Genomic DNA, 21,350 nt, shown 5'->3' on the forward strand with positions numbered 1-21,350 from the left:
GACATGGAAGTAAATTAAGAAATCAGCATAACTCACACAGCTTTTGACCCGTCACTAACAGCAGCAGCATTGCATGGGAGTAGGACATGGCGTGCGGCTGCAGTTCATTCATCAGCACATCACCAAGGGCTGGGCAGCAATTATGCCACAGCCTAATTGTCTCACGTCCACAGGGCTCAGCCAGGCGCAACATACCAGGGCAGCTTTTTCTAAAACAGGGAGAGCCCAATCACTGGGACACTAGCTCAGGCAGCCCACAGCTAACAAGTGCATGTAGTAAGGGCATGGGCAGGGGTTTCAGGAGGACGAGGGTCTAAGAAAGGTAGATGTTTTCCAAGAATCATGGACATCAAACTTCCAGGTGCAAGACCAGTCACTCCCCAGGTGCACATCCCAACCTTCATATCAATAACTTGCCACCAGCAACAAATTCCTCTGTACCGTCCCTCCCTCCTTTTGGGATTATCTGACAGTATCTCCACCCTTTGCTCCCTGATTCCTTGCAGCAAGTCAAATGGAGATGATAATCTGCTATGAAATATTGATAGCACTGAGTTGTGGCAGTCTGGAAATGGAGGGAAAAGGGAGCAGCAAGAATCGCTGGGATTAAGTTGTCCTAGTGCCCACTATTTTCTTGCCTTGCAGGGATATGGGGATTTTGGTACATTCTCACTTCCTACTGTGGAAGTGTGTGTGAAGTCAGGTGAGACCTGGTTTTAACCCCTCTGACCTATCCTGACCAATGCCTCTCAGAAGTCTGCACCACACAACACTTCACCATGTAACCAGCACTCTGTCCTACACATCACTTGTGAGGATTTAGCACAACAGTGTTTGCCCTTTGACCACCGGCAGAAAAGGCTTATTAGTGTTCTCTAACACAACCTAGGATCTCACACCAAATCTTCCAAGGGAACTTTGCTCTGGTTTCACTGAGGTTTCACTGGTCTCTCCTTGCAAAAGAGCAACATGCTTTGCTCCTCTTTTCCCACTGCTCAGATCAAGCTACCCTTCACCTATAAAAGTACCAGTTGCCCCAGCAGATTCAGAGTTAAAAGGCATGAGAAGTAAAATGGGAGCACTGGGAGAGTTCGGCCAAGACAGAGTCATCTCAAACCCCAAACCACTGCTGAAAGTGAGGGAGGGGAATAATAAATGACTGATTGTCCCCACTTGCCCCAGGAGCTTCTCTCCCCCCCAATTCTCCACACTTGCCCCAGGAGCTTCTCTCCCCCCCAATTCTCCACACTTGCCCCAGGAGCTTCTCTCCCCAATGCTATTTCAAGAGACAGAAATGTAGTGAACACAAGCAGAGGGGACGGGGTGGTTAGAAAGTCCTAACTCCCAGCTTGAGGTGAAACACTGGGAAGGACAATGGGAGACTGAAGAAGAGGAATCAAGAAGGTTAATTTTTGCCTATGATCTCCCCTCCAGGTAATGAACTTCTGAGCACCTGATTAAAAGGGCAGAGATCTTTTGAGACCTCCCCCCACACCTCCTCTCACTCAGGGTGATGGAGAAAGAGGACTGCTCCCACCCTCTCCTCACCACGGTACCTGGTTGAGGGAAGTCACGGCAAACCTGGGGATAACCAGCTGCATGGCGAGCTGCAGGACAGAGGTGACCAGTCCAGCCAGGATGGCCCAGGTGAGTGGCAGCGGAAGCATGCTGTAGGTCGCAAAAAGCGTGAAAAGCACATAGCCAATGCCGTCCCCAAGGAGGCCACAGCCCAGTCCTGCTGCCAGAATTTGTGTGGCCATGGCCACCCAAGTGACAACACCACTGTACTGCAGGTAGGTGTATGAGGTCGTGTCCTTCCTGACCACCACTAAGGCACAGATCACCACCTCAATGCCAGTGAAGAAGCCCAGGAGGATGCCCTTAATGGGGTCCATGGGAGCAGAGGCTAGGGTCAAGTGGAGGAACAGTAGGGTAAGCTTGGTCAGCACGTCCAGGATGTTCATGACCACCTCAGATTTGCGCCGTTGACCCAAGAAGTAGCGCTGGTAAAGGCGCTCTAAGTCCCGAGACTTAAAGGAGTTGCGGAGAGTGGGGAAGATCACCCCGCGATAGGTATAGCCCCAGTTGAGGAAGAAGTCGGAGTTGCTGGGGGCACAGTCCAGGGGCAGAAAGCCCAAGTCTCCAGTGCTGCTTGTGCCCTCCGGGAAGACTTTGGTGCCTCCGTTGTTATGGCGCTCGCTGCCCAAACTCCGTCCGGCCGACTGCCGCCGGAGGTGGTGCGGTGGGTGCGGGTGGTGGTTGGGGCAGCAGGTCTCGTCGGAGCTGAAGCCCTTGCCCCCGCCGCTGCTGCTGCCGCCGCTGCTGCTGCTGTGTTCCTGGATGAAGCGCTGCTCGGTGATGTGGCGCACGGCCGTCTGCCACAGCAGGCGCTGGGGTCTGCCGCTGCCGGGGGGAGTCCTGTTAATGGTGTAAAGTTCATCGCTGTCGCTCAAGCACCGCACCTCCGAGAGCTCCATGGCGGTGACTGGCGGGGGCAGAGCACCGCTGGCGGGGGGCGGGGGGGCAGGGGAGGGGGGGCACAGACCGTCTCTGGGGAGGGGAACAGGAGGAGGTATGGAACCGCAGGAGAGGAGGGAGGGGATGTCGAAGGGCGGGTGGCGGCGGCGGGGTGGCGGTGCGGGGATCACATTTGTAGGCAGGTCCCTGGGTCTGGCGGTGCGGCTGGCGGCGGGGCTGGTTGGCCGCCGGGGTGCGGGGGGCGGCTGCGCCGGCTTAGCGCAGGCGGCCCGAGCCCCGTGCCCGCTCCCGCGGCGCCCCGCGGAGCCGCATCCCGCGGAGCCCGGCTGCGGCGCAGCCCCGGCGCCCCGGCGGGCTCGGTGCGCGCCCTCCTCGGAGCGGTGCGCGGGGGTGACACCGAGCCGCGGCTTCGGAGAGGAGGTGGAGGAGGGAGGAGCGGAGCATCTACGGGCGCAGCCTCGCTGCCCGGTGGGCGATCCTCGGCCCCATCCGGAGGCCGGAGGCACGGAGGGGTGGGTGCAGCCGCCTTGCAGAGTCGGTCACAGAGGGGAGCTCCTCTCTCCGGGGATCCCGGGGCTCCGCTCCGAGGTCTGGTGCCGGGGAGTTGCTGTAATTCCCGCGGCTGCGGTCATCGGCAGCGCTGCGAGCTCGGGCAGGAGTGGAGAGGCGGCCAGGTCTCGGGCATCCTCGGTCACGGCGCCAGAGCCGCCGGCCGGGGGCTGCCCGCCCGCTTTCCCCCGGCGGCGGGGCATGCCCCTGGCTCACGGAGCGTCTCTGCCCGGGGGGGACTCGGGGCTCCCATCCATCGCAGACACTCGGCTTGCTTGGCAACGGGGGAAAAAAAAAAAAGGGAGGGAAAAAAAAGGGAGGGAAAAAAAAGAAAGAAAGGAGGAGGGAAAAAAAATCACATCAAAACCAAAATCTAAAAAAATCGAAAGAGCGGGGAATGAAAGTCCCGCCCTAAACTCAGAGCTCTGGGCAGCCAGATGGGAATATCCCAACTTCTCCGCGGGCCGGGGCAAGGGAGTGCTCCGGCTCAGCGGCTTCCCCGGCGGCAGGGAGGAGGAGGAGGAGCAGCAGGAAGGGGCAAGGGCAAAGCGCAGGGAGCGCGGTGCCTGCGGGGCTGCGGGGAGCTGGCGGCGGATGCTGTCCCGGCAGCCGCGGGACGAGCGCGGCGGAGCCGCCGCCGCCGGAGTGGAGCTGCGGGCGGGCGGCCCGGGAGGAGGCAGAGCCCGGCGCGGTCAGCTGATGCCCGCCACGTCGGCGGGGCTGCCAGCACCCCCCCGGCCCGGTTAAAGCAGCCGCAGCTGCAGCTCTGGGAGAAGGACAGCGGGAGGGGGTTGCCGCAGAGCAGGTCCCCTGATCCCAGGAAGGTCCTTCAAGCTTCATTTGGGTTTCTCTGAGCTGCTCTTCTGTAGGTGCCGCGGACTGTCCCGCCTTACCTGAGAGGTGCATCCCTCCACAGCGCTCAGCGAGAGCTGATGCTGCAGTCAGGCATCCCTCTGCCTCGCCACAAGGAAGATCCTCAGACCTTGCTTGGGAAGACCACACGCGCCCAGGGTGAGGGAGCCCTACGAGCCCCACCTCTGCCTCAGCAAGTTCAGACCCTCTTGGAAAGGTGCTGTCACTGTCAGGACTGTGGATCTGACTACCCTGTGTTAAGTGAATGTTTGATGATGCTATCCTGACAGCACTTATATCATAGATGCTGGAGAAATAACAGAAACTGTCCCATGTACAGAGCCTGGTTATAAAGCCACTCCTCATTCCCTATACTGACAGATGAAATTGTTCCTGCTCCTCTGCTTGTGGAGTCACTCTGTGCCAGCAAATCTGGGTGCGTTGTGCATGGTGGCACAGCCCATAGAGGAAGAGGTATCTATCTTTATCTCTTCCATTCCTCCCCTGCCCAAAGTAAACCTTGTTAAGGTGTCTGAACCCTGTCCTGGGGGAAAAGCTGAAACCAGTTTAGAGTTGAAGCCATGCTGCTGGAAGCAGCTGTAGCAGATATAGTCTACTCATTAGACTATGGCAAATTGAGGGAGAGGTGTTTCCTTTGTGTTTCCAAAGACAAGAGTGATGCCTGATGAACTCTTTGAGATAAGCATGCAGCTGCCTTCTAATAGCAGTAGTGTGGACAGAGGCCCTGCCTGGAAGAAATCTGTGCTACCCCAATAGGAGCTCTAGCTTGCTGGGAGTTGGGGTGCTTAAAAATGGCATGTTATACTTGAGTTCCAGTGGATCTGAGCTTCCATGCACACCCCCTCCACCTGTCATTGCTTAATTCACTTATTATTATTATTATTATTATTATTATTATTATTATTATTATTATTATTATTATTATTGTCAGGAAGACATGGAGATATAGGAAGGATTTCACTGACTGTTTCTGTATTTACTCTACAATAGATTTGGGAACTCCAGCCAAGTCTGTGTCCCATGTGTGAGGCAGATTTTGTACAGATATAAGCAGAGGAAGTTCTTGTTCTTCGGAGCCCTGATAAGGAAAGAGTGGCATTTTTGTGGACAGAGATGGGTCTTTCCTGTGATTCAGCATGACCCTGCTAACCTGGAAAGGGTTAATACTGGTTTCACAATAGTAATAGAGACATATATCCTTGCTCCTAGATAAAGCCCATGGAAACTCTAGTGTTACTTCAAGATGAAAATGACACTATAAGAGGAGAAATCTTATGCAAAAACCTATCTATTTATTTAATGAAAGGAATAATAATTATTAGTGCTATTACTCCAGAGTACAGAAAGAAAACAACTTTCTCATCCAGACTGCTCAACACAAATCATGATAAATAAAAGGAAAAAGAAGCAAATATATAATGCAGTTTAAGCAGACACCTATTCAAAAGAGATAAGATGAAACCAAGATAGGGGCATCCCAGTTCTCTAATGTTACTCTATGTACTGAATCACAGTGCTGGCAGTTTCCTTTGCCTCATGGCAGACTGAACTCTACTCTCATAATTTTTCCTGTGATAAAGGCTCTATACCTCCCCAGGCAGTCTATTTTTATGCTTCTCTATCCTTATCATTTTCATATATAACCTGAACATTCCTTGCAGCATTCACTAAGCACATCACTTCTTGTCCTGTCCACCATGAACAGGGAGAACAGATTATCCTGGCAGTAGTCTATACATATTTAATGAATGTCTCTTCTATCCACTCTCTCTTCCCCTTCTGATTGCTTAGGCAAAATAGCATAATTTCTGTCATTTCCACGCCTCTTCCCCCCTCCCCCCCCCACCATGGGTCACATTTTCTAGATCTTTTTTGTTTGTTCTTGATTATATACTCTTGTTTCATGATTTTATTTTCTTTCTTTCTTCCCGCTCTGTGAAATTAATACAGCTCAGCTTGGTTCTACACTGGAAAGTTTTCTTATATCTAGGACTATGTTTTATGATCTGCACACCTATTTATACATCCCAGGACATATCTGTCATCCTCCTATGACAGGTTTATTCAGAACTGATGACCTACTGAAACTTTGTGTCCTCAAGGCCTGGGCAGGTGTCACTTGCTCCAAATGTGCATAACAGCCTACATGAAGTATCTTGCATTTGCCCTCACTGGAATGCATTGTTTTTTCCATCCTGCATGCCAAATTTGAAATAGAACATGTTGAAAACTAAACCTGTCCTCCTCCATGCCAGCAGCCCTCCCCAGCTCTGTGCCATCTGTGTGTTTGGTGAGCCTACTCTCTGTTCAGTGGTGATGGCAAAGCAGTGCAGAACATTTAGGTAACGGTGTGCTCATTTCTTGCACCTATTTCCGAGTCAGCCACAGAAGTACTGGGCACCTTTGTGGAGGGTTACCAAGAAAAGGACAAGAGCTGAGCACTGGCACCCACTGCAGCAATACTCTTGGCTCTGCAGAGCAAGGAAGAAGCCTGACCATCCTGGGGAGCAGGAGAGGGGTGATCCTGCCAAAGCCCTGTTTGCCAATGAGGGCTGGATGGGCTGAGGGTCCAACACGCAGACACAAAGCCCTGTAAGTCCCAAAACTCAGTTGGCACTAGATTAATACTGTGCATTATTCAGTTTTTGCTGCTGTTGGATTTCTTCTTCCTTTTTTTAATTTTAATAGAGCTAAATGACTTGGCAGTGTCACAAAATCACTAAAAGCCATTTAAAAATAATACTGTCACTGGAAGGCTTTTGAAGGATGAAAAATCAGACAGAATTCATTCCTCTTCTGTCACCTGAAAGTTTATGTCACACTTCTCTCCTCCTTCCCCCTCTCTACCCACAGCAGTAGCATTTATGTACAGTTTAATGTTATGATATTTAATCATGCAAATAATGATCTCATTCATTTTAGTGGGACTATTTATGTCCTCAGGATTGGAAGCCTGGCACCATGCTCTGCAAAACTCTCTAGGGTTGTCCAACAAAAGTAGCTTCATATAAAACACATTTTGAAGGAACACTTGTATTATTACACAGCTTTTTTACTTAAATAAATTTTTGACCAAAGAATTTAAGAAAGGAAAAGCAAACCATTGACAGAAAACCACTGTATCTGAAATGGGAAACTTGAGTAGTTATAGAAATGACAGAATATGAGCAAATTAGCTTGGAATTATCTCCTTACCTGCTTGGTGGTTTGGGTTTTCGTTCCTATAAGTCTCTCATTCTTTTTCTTTTTTTTTAATCTTCTCCTTGGCAACAATTCAACAATTTAGATGTTCTAATACTACAAAAAAAAAAAAATCTGGCATTGATTGAGTCTTATTTTAAAAACCCTGTCTATCACTTTCCTCAAATGAATGCATATCTCAATATGATGTCTGTACAAAAGCAGCACAGGGCATAAGAGAATGGATTGAAAATTGTAACACTGGTTAGTAAAAGCATTCAGACTAATTAATGAAAACCATGGTAAAAGAAATGCAAGGCTTCATGGACTGAAACATCAGAGAGAAAGAGGATGAGGACACATAGCTTAGCAGATGAAGGAAACAATGAACATTTGCTGGGCTTTGCAAATAATTTTTTTTTTTCAGTATGGTAAAAATATCAATGAAATATTTTAAAGTTTGTTAGCAATGAAGCTAAATTATTGCATACCCCAGTGATGCCAAAAAGCAGGGAGAAATAAATAAAAGGACAAAAAAAAAAAAGGAAAACGAAAAAAAATTATGTCAAAGTATAAAGAGGCAGCAAGATATGTCAATTTTTTGCGTCTCTATTTTGTGAAGCAGCAGTTCCCTCACATCCAAATAAATTTCTTATCTCTCTCTCCATTCACAGATAAACATATCCACATAAAAAGTCAGAAGACGGTCTAAGCATGGGGATTTCATGAAGAGAAATAAGGGATTTGAGATTAATAATGCACCTTTTAACCAGTGGTTAGAGCTGTGTTTTCCTCCTCTCTCTTCCAGATCCACTCCTTCCTCACACACCCAGTTATTGCTCTGGTTTTGAAAATGGATTAGCAGCTGTGACCACTGCAAATCTTTTACTCAAGACTTTTTGGGTACTGCTGCTGACCAGGAATAGCTGTTTTGTACTAAAAAAAAAAGGTCTGTATATACAGGCACTTGTAAAAGCAATGGAAAATTTTAGGTCTCAGAAGAAATCCATGTTTTTAAGACAGTGAATTTAAGTTTTTAATTTTCAAATGATTCTTTGAATTTTTTGCTGTGGATGATAATATGATTGGCTGTTTCTGTTTTTTGGTTGGTTGGGTTTTGGGTTTGTTTTTCTTTCAGAGCCAGAGAACAAGCATGATGGAACAAAGGAAAAAATAAAGACAAGAAAGTACTCTTCTCCCATGTTAGGAAACAAGGGCCTTTATCCCAAGTCAGAATCAAGTGCAGTTTCAAGAATTTGGAAAAAAAACAAAACCTTCCCAAAACAAAATTACTGTCCTTCACATTGCCCTCTGGACTGTCCAGAAGTTTCCCTCAGTTCTGTCACCCTTTCCCAACCAGGTTTTAGAGAACAGCTGTTTCTTGGCTCATGTCTCTCTCCTGTGCTCACCATCACTCTCCTGTAATGCTGTTAAATCCCTGAAGCACCTGCACTGCTGAATGAATCATACTTTTTACAAAGCACTAGATGGTTCTGGATATTTATGGGCTTCCTTTGAAGGAGGGATTTTGTTTTTCATTTTGACATGAAAGACCTTTGACTTACATGTTAAGTGCAACAGAAGTTAAAAGGAAATGAATATTAAATTCACCACTAAAGTGAAATCTTTATAATCCATAGAAGACAATCCATTTACAAGCATTTTATTCTTGATTTTCTTGAAGCAGCAAGTGCTAGGAGTGATAGCCTGATTAATGAAACTACAATTGAAATTAATACTAGAAAGGAGACTTGAATTTGATACATTTGAAAGAAACTAAAACCATAAAAAAGCACACATAAGGCTTTCTGTATAACTTTTTCAATTGAAAAAATAATTATTAGCTTGTTTTAGAGGTTTTAATATTTAGATCTCAAAGTGTTTTTCTTGTTACAGGATGGAGATGTTTCCTGTGGATGTATACAATAAATCTAATTAGGCTTCAAATAGGGAAATGTTATATTGTATGAGATTTTAAATCCATCCAGATCAGTATCCTGCAGTTACTGCAGTATAAGACATATCCTAAGAGGAAATCCCCCTGTCAACCACTTCAAAGAGGGGAAAGTCTGTTAGGGTTGTGTATGCATGTGCATGTATTAAACCTTGGAACAGGAACAAAACCTAGAAACCTTCATATTTCCAAGGGAAAGGAAATTCCTTTTGTTTCTTCTCCTCCTTCTTCTGCCTGGAGGAAAAGAATTCTCTTCAGTTTTTAAATAAAATAGGAACACAATTATTAGGCTCTTGAGAGCTCCTTTCTTTGCATCCCTGTTTCACAAAGCAGGCAAACTAGAAACCCTGGAACTGTCACTTGGGTTTCCAGGTGTATTGGGGTTCAAGGACGGTAAAACTACAATAATGCTGGGAGTCTGGGCCAAAAAAGACTTTCACCTTGTCATCCTAGACTCAGACTCCTGAGCTGAGTTCTCAAGGAGCTCTTTGATGAGTTGACAGGGTGCCAGGCAAGTTTTTGAAAGTCAGTGTTTTTGAAGCATTGCTTCATCAGCTACTTTGCATATATGAATGTGTAGGGCTCTAGTTTGCTGGCCTGTAGATAAACACAAGGCTTAATTCAACTGGATTCCTAGGCAGTTCTTTTCCCTACACAACTCTTGCCCTTCAATCTCTTATCTTCTTTAAGAAGGTTTCTTGCATTAGGAAATGGAGAATATGCAAAATAACAATTTAAGTGACTGGTTGTATGGCAGAGAGCACTGATGCCTGGTGTGCTGCTGTTAATAGTGATTTATTTCAAATTGAGCTGCCATCATAACTGAAGCATGTTAATCTGCTTGTTGCCAGTCAAGCTGGGATGGTAGGTGTGCTTAGACAAAATGTTTAGGAGGAATCGTTGACTCATGGCAATCTTTAGTCATTCTCTGAAATGCTACAATTAATGCATATGGGCTCAGCAGAATACTTGTTTCTCCATTCCATTATCTTGTTTTTACATTCACTAACATCTTCCTTGGGATAGGGGGAGGATAATAGATTCATGATTGAGCTATCTATTTGATACTGATTTTCTCTAAATCACCAAAACCTGTCATTTTCTTGTGTTGCAGGATTTGCTGTAGAAGATTAAATCTGATTTCCTTTTGATAGCAATGGCAGGTTTTTGGTGAAGATGAATATTTCGGAATGGTCTGTAGGTGGTCTACCCTACATGTGAGATTAATTTCATCTTCTCTTACATGACAAGAAAAAGGAATAATAGCAATCTTAAAGCCTGCATCTGCTCTGCATTCAACATTGTGAGGCCACTTAGAGCCAAGGAGAACATAATCTCATTGCCAGGTAATATAAGGACTTACAGAACATCCAAATATCTTTTCAAGGAAACAAGCACAGAGAATGCCTATGACACCTATAGGGCTCTAAATCCAAGTTAAACAGTTCCATTTGAGAATCAAGTTATAGGTAATGTTCTTGTGATAAATATTATTTACAATGGCACCATCAATAATTTACACAGGGGATGGTTGTGGCTGCTCTCAGCTATATGAGGAATTACACAAAATTATTTCTCCTGTAATCATAATGGGAGACAAAATATCTTAAATTCCATTGCTTTGTAAGAAGGAAATTGTGTATTGGACTACATTCTGCTCTAAGTTTTTTTGGCATCTCCTTAATCAAGACATTTCCAGTGGGTGTTCAGCATGCAGTAGCTCAGACATTTTGGTTTAGTAGTATAGGAATCCTGGAGTACTGCTTCCTGTTGATCCCAAGTGTTACTCTAGTATGGTTCACATCATAAAGTGAGAGATGCCTCTGAAATGAAAGCCTAGTGTTTGATTGCTCCAAGCTTTTGCACATGATTTTTTCTTTGAATTTGGCTTGTGAATACAACCTCATTACATAACTCTCCTGATAAACCTGTATTAACAAAAAGTATCCATTTCCAGTTGTTTTGCAGCCCAGGATGGGATGCAGCACTTAGACAATAGTGAAGAACCGGTGGCCACTATGTTAAGTAATCATCATTATATAGGACTTGACCTCTTCTGAGATCTCTTCAGGAATTATGGTGAGAAAATATTTAAGTGTTTATGGGGAAAGACAGTATCTTTCATTATTTTTGCAGAAGAAGGAGGCTGTCAAAGTGGTGAAGCTTTAGTGCCACAAATTCAAGATAGAAACCAGAGGCCTTTTTCCAGATATCAACTGAGAATTATCCAATACCACTGCAACAGCAAATGTACTCCTGGTCATTCAGCTTCCATATTTTAGACAGCTATATTCAGAAACTCTTAACAAACATCCTGGTGGACCATTTTGTCTGTGTTCATAGATTGTTGACTCTTTTTAACTTCAGTGGAACTGCATTATTTATGCTTTAAAATGTTTTACCAGAGTTAAAAGCCCGTGTGATGGAATATATGCTGTACTTACTAAGTACCAGGACAAACAGTAGCACCTGTAGCTGAAGGGCATAACCAGATTTAAAAATAATATTGGCTAATTCAAGATATAGGCAATAAAAACAAGGAAAAGAACAGAAGATGCAATTCACTAGGGGCGAGTGGAAGGCACTGCATATAAGCAGAAATAATCGGTTACACTGGCACATGATGGGGAACAGCTGCTTAAATAGCAGTTCTGCAAGAAATGATCTGGGGGTTACTGAAATTGAGCCAACAATGTCATGTTGTTGCAGGAAAAACAAACATTGTGGTGCATAAGCAGAAAGATATTATTGCAGAGTAATCTTTTCAACTCTATTCAATACCAGTAAGGTCATAGCTGAGTACTGCTGGGGACAGAGACTCTCTGGGGGATGGGTACAGGGGACACTCCCCTGGTGGGGCTGTGCAGCCCCACCCCAGGTCATCAGGCACTTCTATGGGGACAGAGATGCACTGGGACATCAGCCTGTTGACCTGAGGCCTGGCAACTTATGACCTTGTTGGGGAAGGGACTGATGTCCCTGGGTTGGGCTGGGATAGGATCATGAGTCATGGACAGAGGTTAGAGAGGCCCTGGGAGAAGTTCATCAAAGCCAATAAAGAGCTGATGACCTTTGATGGATGGACACCAGTTTTGGGATGTGCATGTTAAGAAATACGGGATCTTCCACAAACAGTTATGTGAGATGTTGATCTGAGATGCAGGTAAAGTAACCAGAATGGAAGTTTGAAAGAGACACTTGTTTGGCTGTTTTAAGGTGCTGTCTTCAAATGTCATCTCCTAAAAAAATTTTAAAGAACACTTTTATAAGAATAGTAAAGAAGCAAAGCAACACAAAGCAAGTATTAATGTTTTATAACTGTAGAGTATATTGCTATTTAGGTATTTCAATCTGACTGATGCATACTTCACTAAAGAAAGAAGGCATTCAAACTACATTAGTGATTTTATAGAGTGTGGTGGATGTTACTTAGATGTGATGACACTTGTCATCACCATATGTAAACTTATTTATAATGCATTCTTGACTCATTTTCACATTTGCATTTCAAAACTTCATTTATTCTGTGTTAATTTAAATTGTACATATAGCGCGTAGGGAGGACAAGTTAATTTCCTTTTAAAGAAACATCAACTTCTAGAAGCTCAATTTCAACTATTGCTGCAGAACAGGAAGGAATTATTTTTTATTTTTGATGGGCTCTCAACAGCTGAAATATAGCTATTCACCTTTTTTTGTTTCAATAGCTCAGAGTCATAGGTGGTGTACATTTGTTCTCATAATGCCTTGTATTTTTGCAAATCTCAGTGTTTTGTATGAAGTGAACATACAAGGCCATGTTCTCATCTTGAGACTCTCTTGACTCAGCAAAGAGAGAAGCTGGCAGAAGTGCAGCCATTTCTCTCCAGTTCAGCTTGGCATAAGGCCAGACTCAACACAGTCACCCATCCTTGCCTGGAAGGAATTTAATACCGAGGAAGAAGAATTCAGCCTTCAGGGTGCAGTATGAGTCTCAATATATTTTCTTGCTGTATCTTAGAGCAGAAAAAATGACCATTGAACTGGACCTCTTTTCATTGCCTTTTATTTGCTGCAGTGGCTTCTTGAGAATGGCAGAACAAAGGCTGCTGAATGGCAGTGTTAAATCCTTTTGCTCTTGTGAACTCACTGTTCCCAGGTGAGCTCCACTGACACCTGTTCTGGTTTTCTCAGTAAAGAAAAGCTTGCAAGCATTTTACTTTGCTGTGCCCTCCTGGGAAGAACTATTTTCACCCAATGAGTTAATATATTCTACCCTATCACCCTGTCTCCCAATTTATTTTCATATGGCCATGGGGTATCATTGACATTCTGAACTCCAGGTGCCTGAAACTCTAAAGTCCTGACATTGATATCCTTGAATGATTAATACCATAACTGTCACTCTGGAACTCATTTGCTTGGACACTGTGGAATAAGTTCCCAGGCAGCGCCCATAACAAATGAAAAGGGCACTTCAAAGATAGAAGAGTTTTACTACCTCTTTGCAAAGTAAGAAGCAAAGTCAGTTTTCTCATATTTTAAAGTCTGACATTAGAGAATACCTGTGACTTTTGGCCTGGCTCCTTGCTGTACACTGGCTGAGAACAGTCAGGGAATGACCCACTGTGGTCAATCTTAATCTAAGAGAGAACTTCTATTTTGCCTCCTGCTCTTAATTTGGAATGGCATTTCCCACAGAAGTGTTCTAAGGACGTGCATTCAAGTGCATTCACTGTTAACTTCTAATTCACTCCAGGATCCTGTAGTAGGTGTTACCTTCTCTTCACGTCTTTTTCAGTAGCTGATGATGTGGTGGGACCATACACACAGAGAAATTCTCACTCCAAGGGGATCCTGAGTCATGCATTGATCTTTGTTTGAGTCCAGAAAATGAGAGAAAGAGAATAGCAGTGATAGCAGCTACTAACATGGAGGCACTGTCAGATTGGGAGCATCTTTGCCTCTTGGGAAAAGCCAGAGCTTCCCAAGAGAAGGATATTGGCAATAGACAAATAGGGATGACTGAGCTGGATCAGAAGCCAGTTTTGTTTCGAATATAAAGGGTTTATATAGGGTATACTTGTATGACACTTATATATAGGATTTTATTTTTGGTAACAATTTCCTATTAGTGACACATTCTGTATGACATCAGTTACTTAGTAATCATTACAGTTTCACAGCATGTTTCTTGGCCACTTCTACCCCAGAGATCAGTTATCTGTGTCTGTCTCTCCCATTGTTTCTACTTGATCAGGCTGTTTTATCAGTTCCATTGTACTCCCTGTCTTATCTCCCATAGAAGGAAGTCAGCCATATGTTCTTGTGTACTTCACATTACAAGTGAAGAAAAAAGCCCAAAGGAAAAACTCCAGACTCAACTGTCCTTTTTCTAAGAGAGGAATTTGAGGAAGATGTAGTTCAAACCACTGAAAGAAGTAGATCATAGCTGAGGAAGCATCAGAAAAGTATGACAAGTATTGCCCAAGACAGGAACTGGAGATAATACAAAAGAACAGTGCCAGTTACGTTTAATGAAAGATTATTTTTCCCATAAAGCTTTACCAAAAAAAGGTTTATTGACATTTCTTGTCAAAATGAGAAATTATTTAAAAGATATTCCTAACAGGGATCTAGTGGTTCAGCTGCTCCTCTGAAAAAAGGGAAATTAATCTCCTACTGTCTATTTTATGTGATGTAGAGTAGGATTTGAAGCTAAGTCTTCAGAAGTTCTATAGGTCCCCCATCACATAGGTGATGGAAAAATCTTTGTCTGGCCCACTAAGCATGGCACCATTTACACAAACCATTTATACAAATATCTGCTGTAACAAGAGCATGAAACAGACCCACACAGTGATCCTCCTTTCCAACTACCAGTGCCTGTGTCACACTGAAGTAATGAGTACCAGGACACTGCATCAGTCATTCACTCTGGCCCTTAGAAAGCAGGTTTCATTCACTCAAGCTCTTGATTCATGTCATACAGATAGTAAGGACTACCAAGGTGATTTTGATAATGTCTTATTGGAAACCACTTCTCTCATTGAGTCCTTTGGATGTAGGAAAACCTGCTGTGCACCCTCACAAATTTTCCATTTATATTAGAGAAGCTGCCTCAGAAAAACAGAATGACCTTTATGGCTTTTTTCCCTAAAAGTACAGTGCAGCCAGAGGAATGCTGGATGGACTGGAGAGAGAAGAATTTATATGGTTCATGCCATTAAGCTTGGTAAAAACAGGGATTATATAGGCCTGCAGTGTCTTTCCTAAAATACAGCTTTGACATCAGAGGTATTTGCTGTCCCTACAACAATTGGAATGCCTGGAGCAGTATTGTATTAGGTCCTTGATTTCACTGCAATGACAAGTGTGAAATGTAAATGCATTATTCTAATGCAGAGTAATTATAATTTTAGTTGGATGACCAGTAAATGTGTAGAAGGATCTAGTGGGTGGATTCATCAGAGCTGTGGAATCCTAAAAACACCAGAGGCAGATTTTCAAGACAGCAGATTAGAAAAGAGAAAATATCATTACCTATGTCACAGTTATATTCTCCCATTTATTTGAGGAGGCTGGTTCTTAGACTCTGAACTGCCAAGGCAGAAGAAACACTCAAGAGACCCTTTGACTAAATGAGACCTGAACCTACATGGTTCCTCCCTAGCTTGGTGGGTTGCAGGTAAAAGCTACACACTTAAGTACTGGGAAGTGGGCTGGGAGGATTAACTGAATGTCCAGGGAGAATGGAGCATATTTCTTGCATTCTGCCTCATACTTTTAAGGAAGAAAATGGTGATGTTTCTCTATTCAGAGAAATGAGACTGCCAACAGGGAAAGAAACCCCTTTGCATTAAGAGGAGCGATTGTAGAAGGAAGGTTGTTGGCTTTCATAAAGGCCTGGGAGCACAGAAGAAGGGAGGAAGGTTTTGGGTAAAGAAGTGCTGCACAAAGAAGAAGAAGCAAGAAGATATTCTCGTTTGAATGTTTCATGACATATAGCTAGGATAAATTTGTTCTCAGGAATGATTTTCTCCCTCCTGAGTACTGTCAGAGCTATTTGAAGCTGTGTTGGGGAATAGGCTGTTTGGTCAGAATCATCCTTTGCTTGACTCTGTCTCTTTCCAGGTGTCTTGCTGATGGCAGCTTATGCATGGTGACATGCTGGCATGTCACCCACCATGGTGGAAACATCATCAGGAATTCTATGCACAGCTTCCAACTCACTTTGCAGGGCAGGAGCTAACAAAGGAATTAGACTCTATGATGCTTGTAGGTTTCTTCCAAATCAGGATATTCTATGATTATCTGATCTCTGCCATCTACTCCAATCAGGACATCCAGTGGGCAGAGTAGCTCAGACAAAACAGGGACTGGTGCAGTTACCACAAAGTTCACTACTGCATAGGATGAAGGATACCATGATTAAGCATGGCATGAATTTCAAATAACAGAAACATTAGCTCAGCCCAAACTATCCAAATATTTCTGTGCAGCTGCTTATTGAAAGTATTTTTTTTCCTTTATTCCGTAGTGATGTACAGACTGAGCTCACAGGGATAAGCTCTGCTATAAGTTTCCTTGCCTAAAGTGGGAAACACAGTCCTACAAGAACATCTGAAGCTGAACCTTAGACTGAGAGATGGGATGAATGTCTCCAAGCTTATAGCACTCCACTTTCGCATCAGCTCTTGCAGTGCCTTTAAGAGGTCTGTTTTGACAGAAATATAGAAACTTTTCTGACTCAGCTACAACCAAAAAAATCATCCATGATGTTTATTTCCTCTATGAATGAAAGAGTTTCTGTTTCCAGTTGTCAAATACATATCCAATCCCACATGCATCCTCCTGAAGACAATGAAACTTAGCAGATATTGTTCTACATGTCAGATTTTCAAGTCAGAAGAAGGACTGAAGGGAAAGTTTTATTATTGAGTAACCTCCTCTTTTCTCTGCCTATACATAATTGACTTCTTGTTCCACTTTGCCCTGTTTTTAATGACTAAAATGAAGCACTGCCTACATGGGCATGTTTCTCTTCAGCTGACAGACATTATCATGAATCTATTTCTTAGAGGCCAATCTACAGGTGTTTTTGCTCTGTGTCACTCTATACTTTCTGTTTCTCTTACCCCATATAAAATAAGTCTTATTCTATCTCCAGAACAAAATAACATATATTCCAATAGATGTGTGTCAATAACTGCTTAACTTTCAGTATACCCTCTTTCCAGGTAGACTTCTAAAGACTTTCTTTTTTTCCATACTGGAATATTTAAGTTAACCTTGACATGCTGTTGTGTTATGCAAACATTTTTTCTCCTCTCATGTCATGCGAGCAGCAGAACATGATGTCAGCACTGAGCAGTTGCAAATATATACTGGCTCACAGGTGTTAAACCATTTTCTTTCTTCAGTTATGTTGTTCCTGGGTTTCTGTGGTCTTAGATTGAATATTTTCTCTTGAAGGACTTGGGTGTCATCCTTATGGAGACAGTGCCACCTCTAATAGGGCAGAACCCCACAGGATCTTGACAAGATAGACAGATTTGGGCACTGCTTAGAGGGTATGCTTGCAGTACAAGACATGGCAAATGATGGACCATGGCCCAGGTCCCTGGAGGGGTTTTAGCTGTGGGCAGAAGATGATGGAGCAAGGAATGGGACTGGAGATTGGGCTACAAAAATATTGGGCCACAAAAAGATTGAACCATAAAAAGATTGGCCCAAAACAAGATTGGGCTCCTAAATTAATCCCCTAAATTCATCCAATAGAGGGCCCTAAATCCAGGGTTATGAACAAGCTCAGAATACATCTGAGGAGTTGGATCCATCCAGGATGTAAGTTACCTACAGTGTAGGCTAAAGGTCCATCCAGGAGTCACACCCAGAGACTGGTGCTCCTACAACAGAGCACGACAGGGGCTGAAGCTCCAGGACTGGGCTGAAAACCTGGACCCGTGGGCTGAGCACACAGGTGGAATCCCCAGCGGACTGTGGTATGGTGACATTTATACTTAATAGTGCTCCCAGGGTTCTGACACTCAGCCACTCAGGGTGAAAATTGATTGAAGATTACATCATCTAAACCTTCTTATCCATGTTCACATATGATAGTTGAGCTGCATTAAAGCTGTTAAGGACCAAAAGCTTAAAAAATCCACCTGAACACAGGCCATGAGTTATTGGTCATAAACAGACATATCTGAGACATCCAGCTGAAGCTGGCTGGAGATCATATGCACATCCCTGAAGCACTGGAAGGCCAGGTGAGAGTCCCTAGGACCACTAAGCTGGCCCCAGGAATCCCAGTCAATCATGATGTCAGTGGCTGTTGCAGATATAGAGAGATGGACAGTTTATAGCATCCAAATAAGGGGACATATTGCTACTACCTAGGTTCATTTTAGAACCTGTCTTAAAAACTTAAAAAATATGGAGATGAGTATTTTCCACAATTATATTATAATATTTGCTCTTTTTTTTTTTTTTTTTTTTTTTGTATTTTGTTTTGTTTTCTTTTGTTTTGTTTTGTTTGTTAGTTTGTTTGTCATGCTCAGCTCTGGAAAACTTTATCCCATAATGATTTTCTCAGGTAATTCATGTTCTTTCTTTTACCTCTTTCACTGCATGGAAGAGTCAACCCCTGAACTCAGGGAAGGACAGTGATTTTATAGGAACATGGAGAGCAGCTGGGAAAGAGAACAATGTTTATCTTGAAAAATCTTTCATCCAGCTTTTTTTCATTCCTAGTCAGTTATGTGTTTCAGCTTCATTCTTCATTCAGTGCTATAGTCCTAGTCCTCATTTTCAGAAACAGCTGTGTTACACTGGCAATACCTTCTTGACTATGGAAACCAGGATGATGACAGATAAACTTGTCCAGAAAGGAGAGCAGTGCACTTAAACTATAATCATCATGAGTCATTACAACAGCTCTTTAAGAACCAAGGGAAGTGTTTTCACTTGTCCTCCATCTTCTGTAAAAAAACCAGAATATTCTCCAGAAAACGATATTAAAAAAAATTACCTCAGTAGCCCAAATTTGCTTCTACTAAGTTGTTTTGATGTAAGTTTCTCATCTAGTACTTGGAATGATCTTAAGATAGGATTCTTTCAAAATTTTAACATCAGGAAAGCTAAAATGGAATTAATAATCTAGTCTAATCCATGGTAGCATAACTATGACAAAGTTAAATGCCTCACAAAAAAAAAAAATGCAAAGCTCTCAATTGGTCTTTTCTTGACGAAAGTTTTTGTAGACCATGACTAGTTTTGGGTTCTATTTGTTAAAGCTCATTTGAGACAGAGGGAAAAAGAACAAAGTCTTGTTAAGAACTACAAAGTATGCCATAAAATGTTCTGTTGAGAAGACAACTGTATTAATGTAGCCTGTAATTTTAAAATCTCCTCTCAATAAACCTCGAAAGATGACCATTGTGGGACTTGCTTTTGATGAAGTTCTTCTCCCAGCTCATCATGTCTGATGCCACATGCTCACTGCACACAAGTGCATACAAGAAACTGCATTTGCACTGGACAGTTGTAGTGGGATGCCAGGCACCCACCAAAGCCTCTCTCTCATTCCCCTCTTCAGGCGGGCAGGGGAGAGAAAATATAACAAAAGGTTCATGAGTTCAGATAAGGACTAGGAGGGATCACTCACCAAATACTGTCATTGGGAAAACAGGCTTGAAATTAGAGATATAATTGAACTTATTGCTAAGAAAATCAGAGCAGGATAATGAGAAGTAAAATAAAATATTCAAAACACCTTTCCCTCATTCCCAGCTCTGTCTCCTTCCCCAGCAGTGCAAGGAGACAGGGAATGGGGGTTATGGTCAGTTCATCACAAGTTGTTTGTCCACTGCTCAGGGAGAGAAATCATTCCACTGCTGCCCTGTGGGGTCCCTCCCACGGGAGACAGTTCTCCATGAACTTCTCCAACATGGCTCTGTCTCACAAACAACATCTCTCTGCGACCTGCTGCAACATGAGCCCATCCCATGGGCAAGATTTCTCCTCAAACTCCTGCAGCATGGGTCATTATTGCATGGGGTGCAGTCCTTCAAGGACAGGCTGCTGCAGCCTGGGCTCCACTCTCCACGAGCCTCCCACGGGGTTACAGCTTCCTCTCAGGCATCCACCTGCTCTGGTGTGGGTCTTCTCCATGGTGGATCTCTGCATCCCTGTGGCTCTCTGCATCCCTGTGGATCTCCATGGGCTGTACACAGGGCTACAGAGGAATCCCAGCTCTGGTATCTGAAGTGCCTTCACCCCCTCCTTCCTCACTGACCTTGGTGTCTGAAGAGTGGTTCCCCTCACTTGTTCTGATTCCACTCTTCTCTGGCCACAGTTACAACTCTGCAATAACTTTTTGCTTATCTTTCTTCCTCAATATGTTGTCACAAAGGCATTACCACCCTTTCTAATCGTCCCAGCCTTGACCAGCAATACTTCCATCTTTGGAGCCACCAGAGATTGGCTCTGCCAGGCATGAAGGAAGACTCTGGCAGCTTCTCACAGAAGCCACCTCAGTGACCCCTGATTATCAAAGCTTGGACATGCAGACCCCATACAGCTGTAATATGTACACTGGCATAGTCAACAAGGTTTCACCCAAAAAAACAGTGAAAACCCTGCAAAAGGGCAGGGAAAATCCTTTGTAACTTCTGCATTGAACACCTAATAAGATATGGGAGCAGTTGTAGCCCATGTTTAGATCATTAGATTTAATGGTCTGTTCAGTTCAGATCCTAAATATAAAAATTCTAGAAGAACCTCAAGATTCCTCTAGAACCTAGGAAATGCAAGGCACAGCAGACTAATTGGACTGAAACAGGTGCATGGCAGGACAGAGCTGTTTAGATGTGAGATAACCCCTTCCCATCAAGAATCATTGCCTAAGATTCATAGTTGCCCCTCCAAACTCCTTGCACCAGACCTGGCTGCTCGAATCCTCCTCCACAGCCAATATCTGCAGCAAAGCAAGAAACCTTGGAGCTATTAGCATGGAAATCAGTTAATTTGAGTGTGAGGAGTTAGTGCTTCTTCATTATTTCTCCTTCCCTCACTCTTACCTATTTGTGGCAGAATTGGTGGATTTTTCCTCTCATTCTCAGAAAAGGACAGTAAAATTTATTAGGTTTGTACATGTCAGTTTCTCTTTTTTTTCAGTATTTCTATTCTTAACCTCTTCAATTGTAGAATGACAAAATTGTCAGGCTCCTACTCACCTTTTAACAGTCTGAAGCATGTGTCAGGTTGTTTTGTATCATTAAAGCAGTCTGGAAGTTGGGAACATTGAAATAGAAGTTGTGACTTTTCTCTC

At 43.6% G+C, this 21,350-nt stretch overlaps 2 protein-coding genes across 3 annotated transcripts in view; one reads left to right on the top strand and one right to left on the bottom strand.

Moving 5' to 3' along the window:
• The window catches only part of ADCY8 (adenylate cyclase 8), a 117,239-nt gene extending 114,762 nt beyond the window's left edge, over window positions 1–2,477 (bottom strand). For both annotated transcript variants that reach the window (XM_021542361.4, XM_021542360.4), the window contains exon 1: window positions 1,557–2,477. In XM_021542361.4, the coding sequence (XP_021398036.1) occupies window positions 1,557–2,477 (921 nt within the window). The remainder of the gene's footprint in view (window positions 1–1,556) is intronic.
• Window positions 2,476–21,350, top strand: part of LOC110476996 (uncharacterized) — a 37,604-nt gene continuing 18,729 nt past the window's right edge. Inside the window, exons 1-4 of the mRNA XM_085572578.1 lie at window positions 2,476–4,038; window positions 6,283–8,029; window positions 10,149–10,380; window positions 10,992–11,113. Of these exons, the coding sequence (XP_085428704.1) occupies window positions 2,476–3,774 (1,299 nt within the window). The 3' untranslated portion in view covers window positions 3,775–4,038; window positions 6,283–8,029; window positions 10,149–10,380; window positions 10,992–11,113. The remainder of the gene's footprint in view (window positions 4,039–6,282; window positions 8,030–10,148; window positions 10,381–10,991; window positions 11,114–21,350) is intronic.

This window comes from Lonchura striata, chromosome 2 (assembly GCF_050655825.1).
Source record: "Lonchura striata isolate lonStrDom1 chromosome 2, ASM5065582v1, whole genome shotgun sequence".
Classification (NCBI taxonomy): domain Eukaryota; kingdom Metazoa; phylum Chordata; class Aves; order Passeriformes; family Estrildidae; genus Lonchura; species Lonchura striata.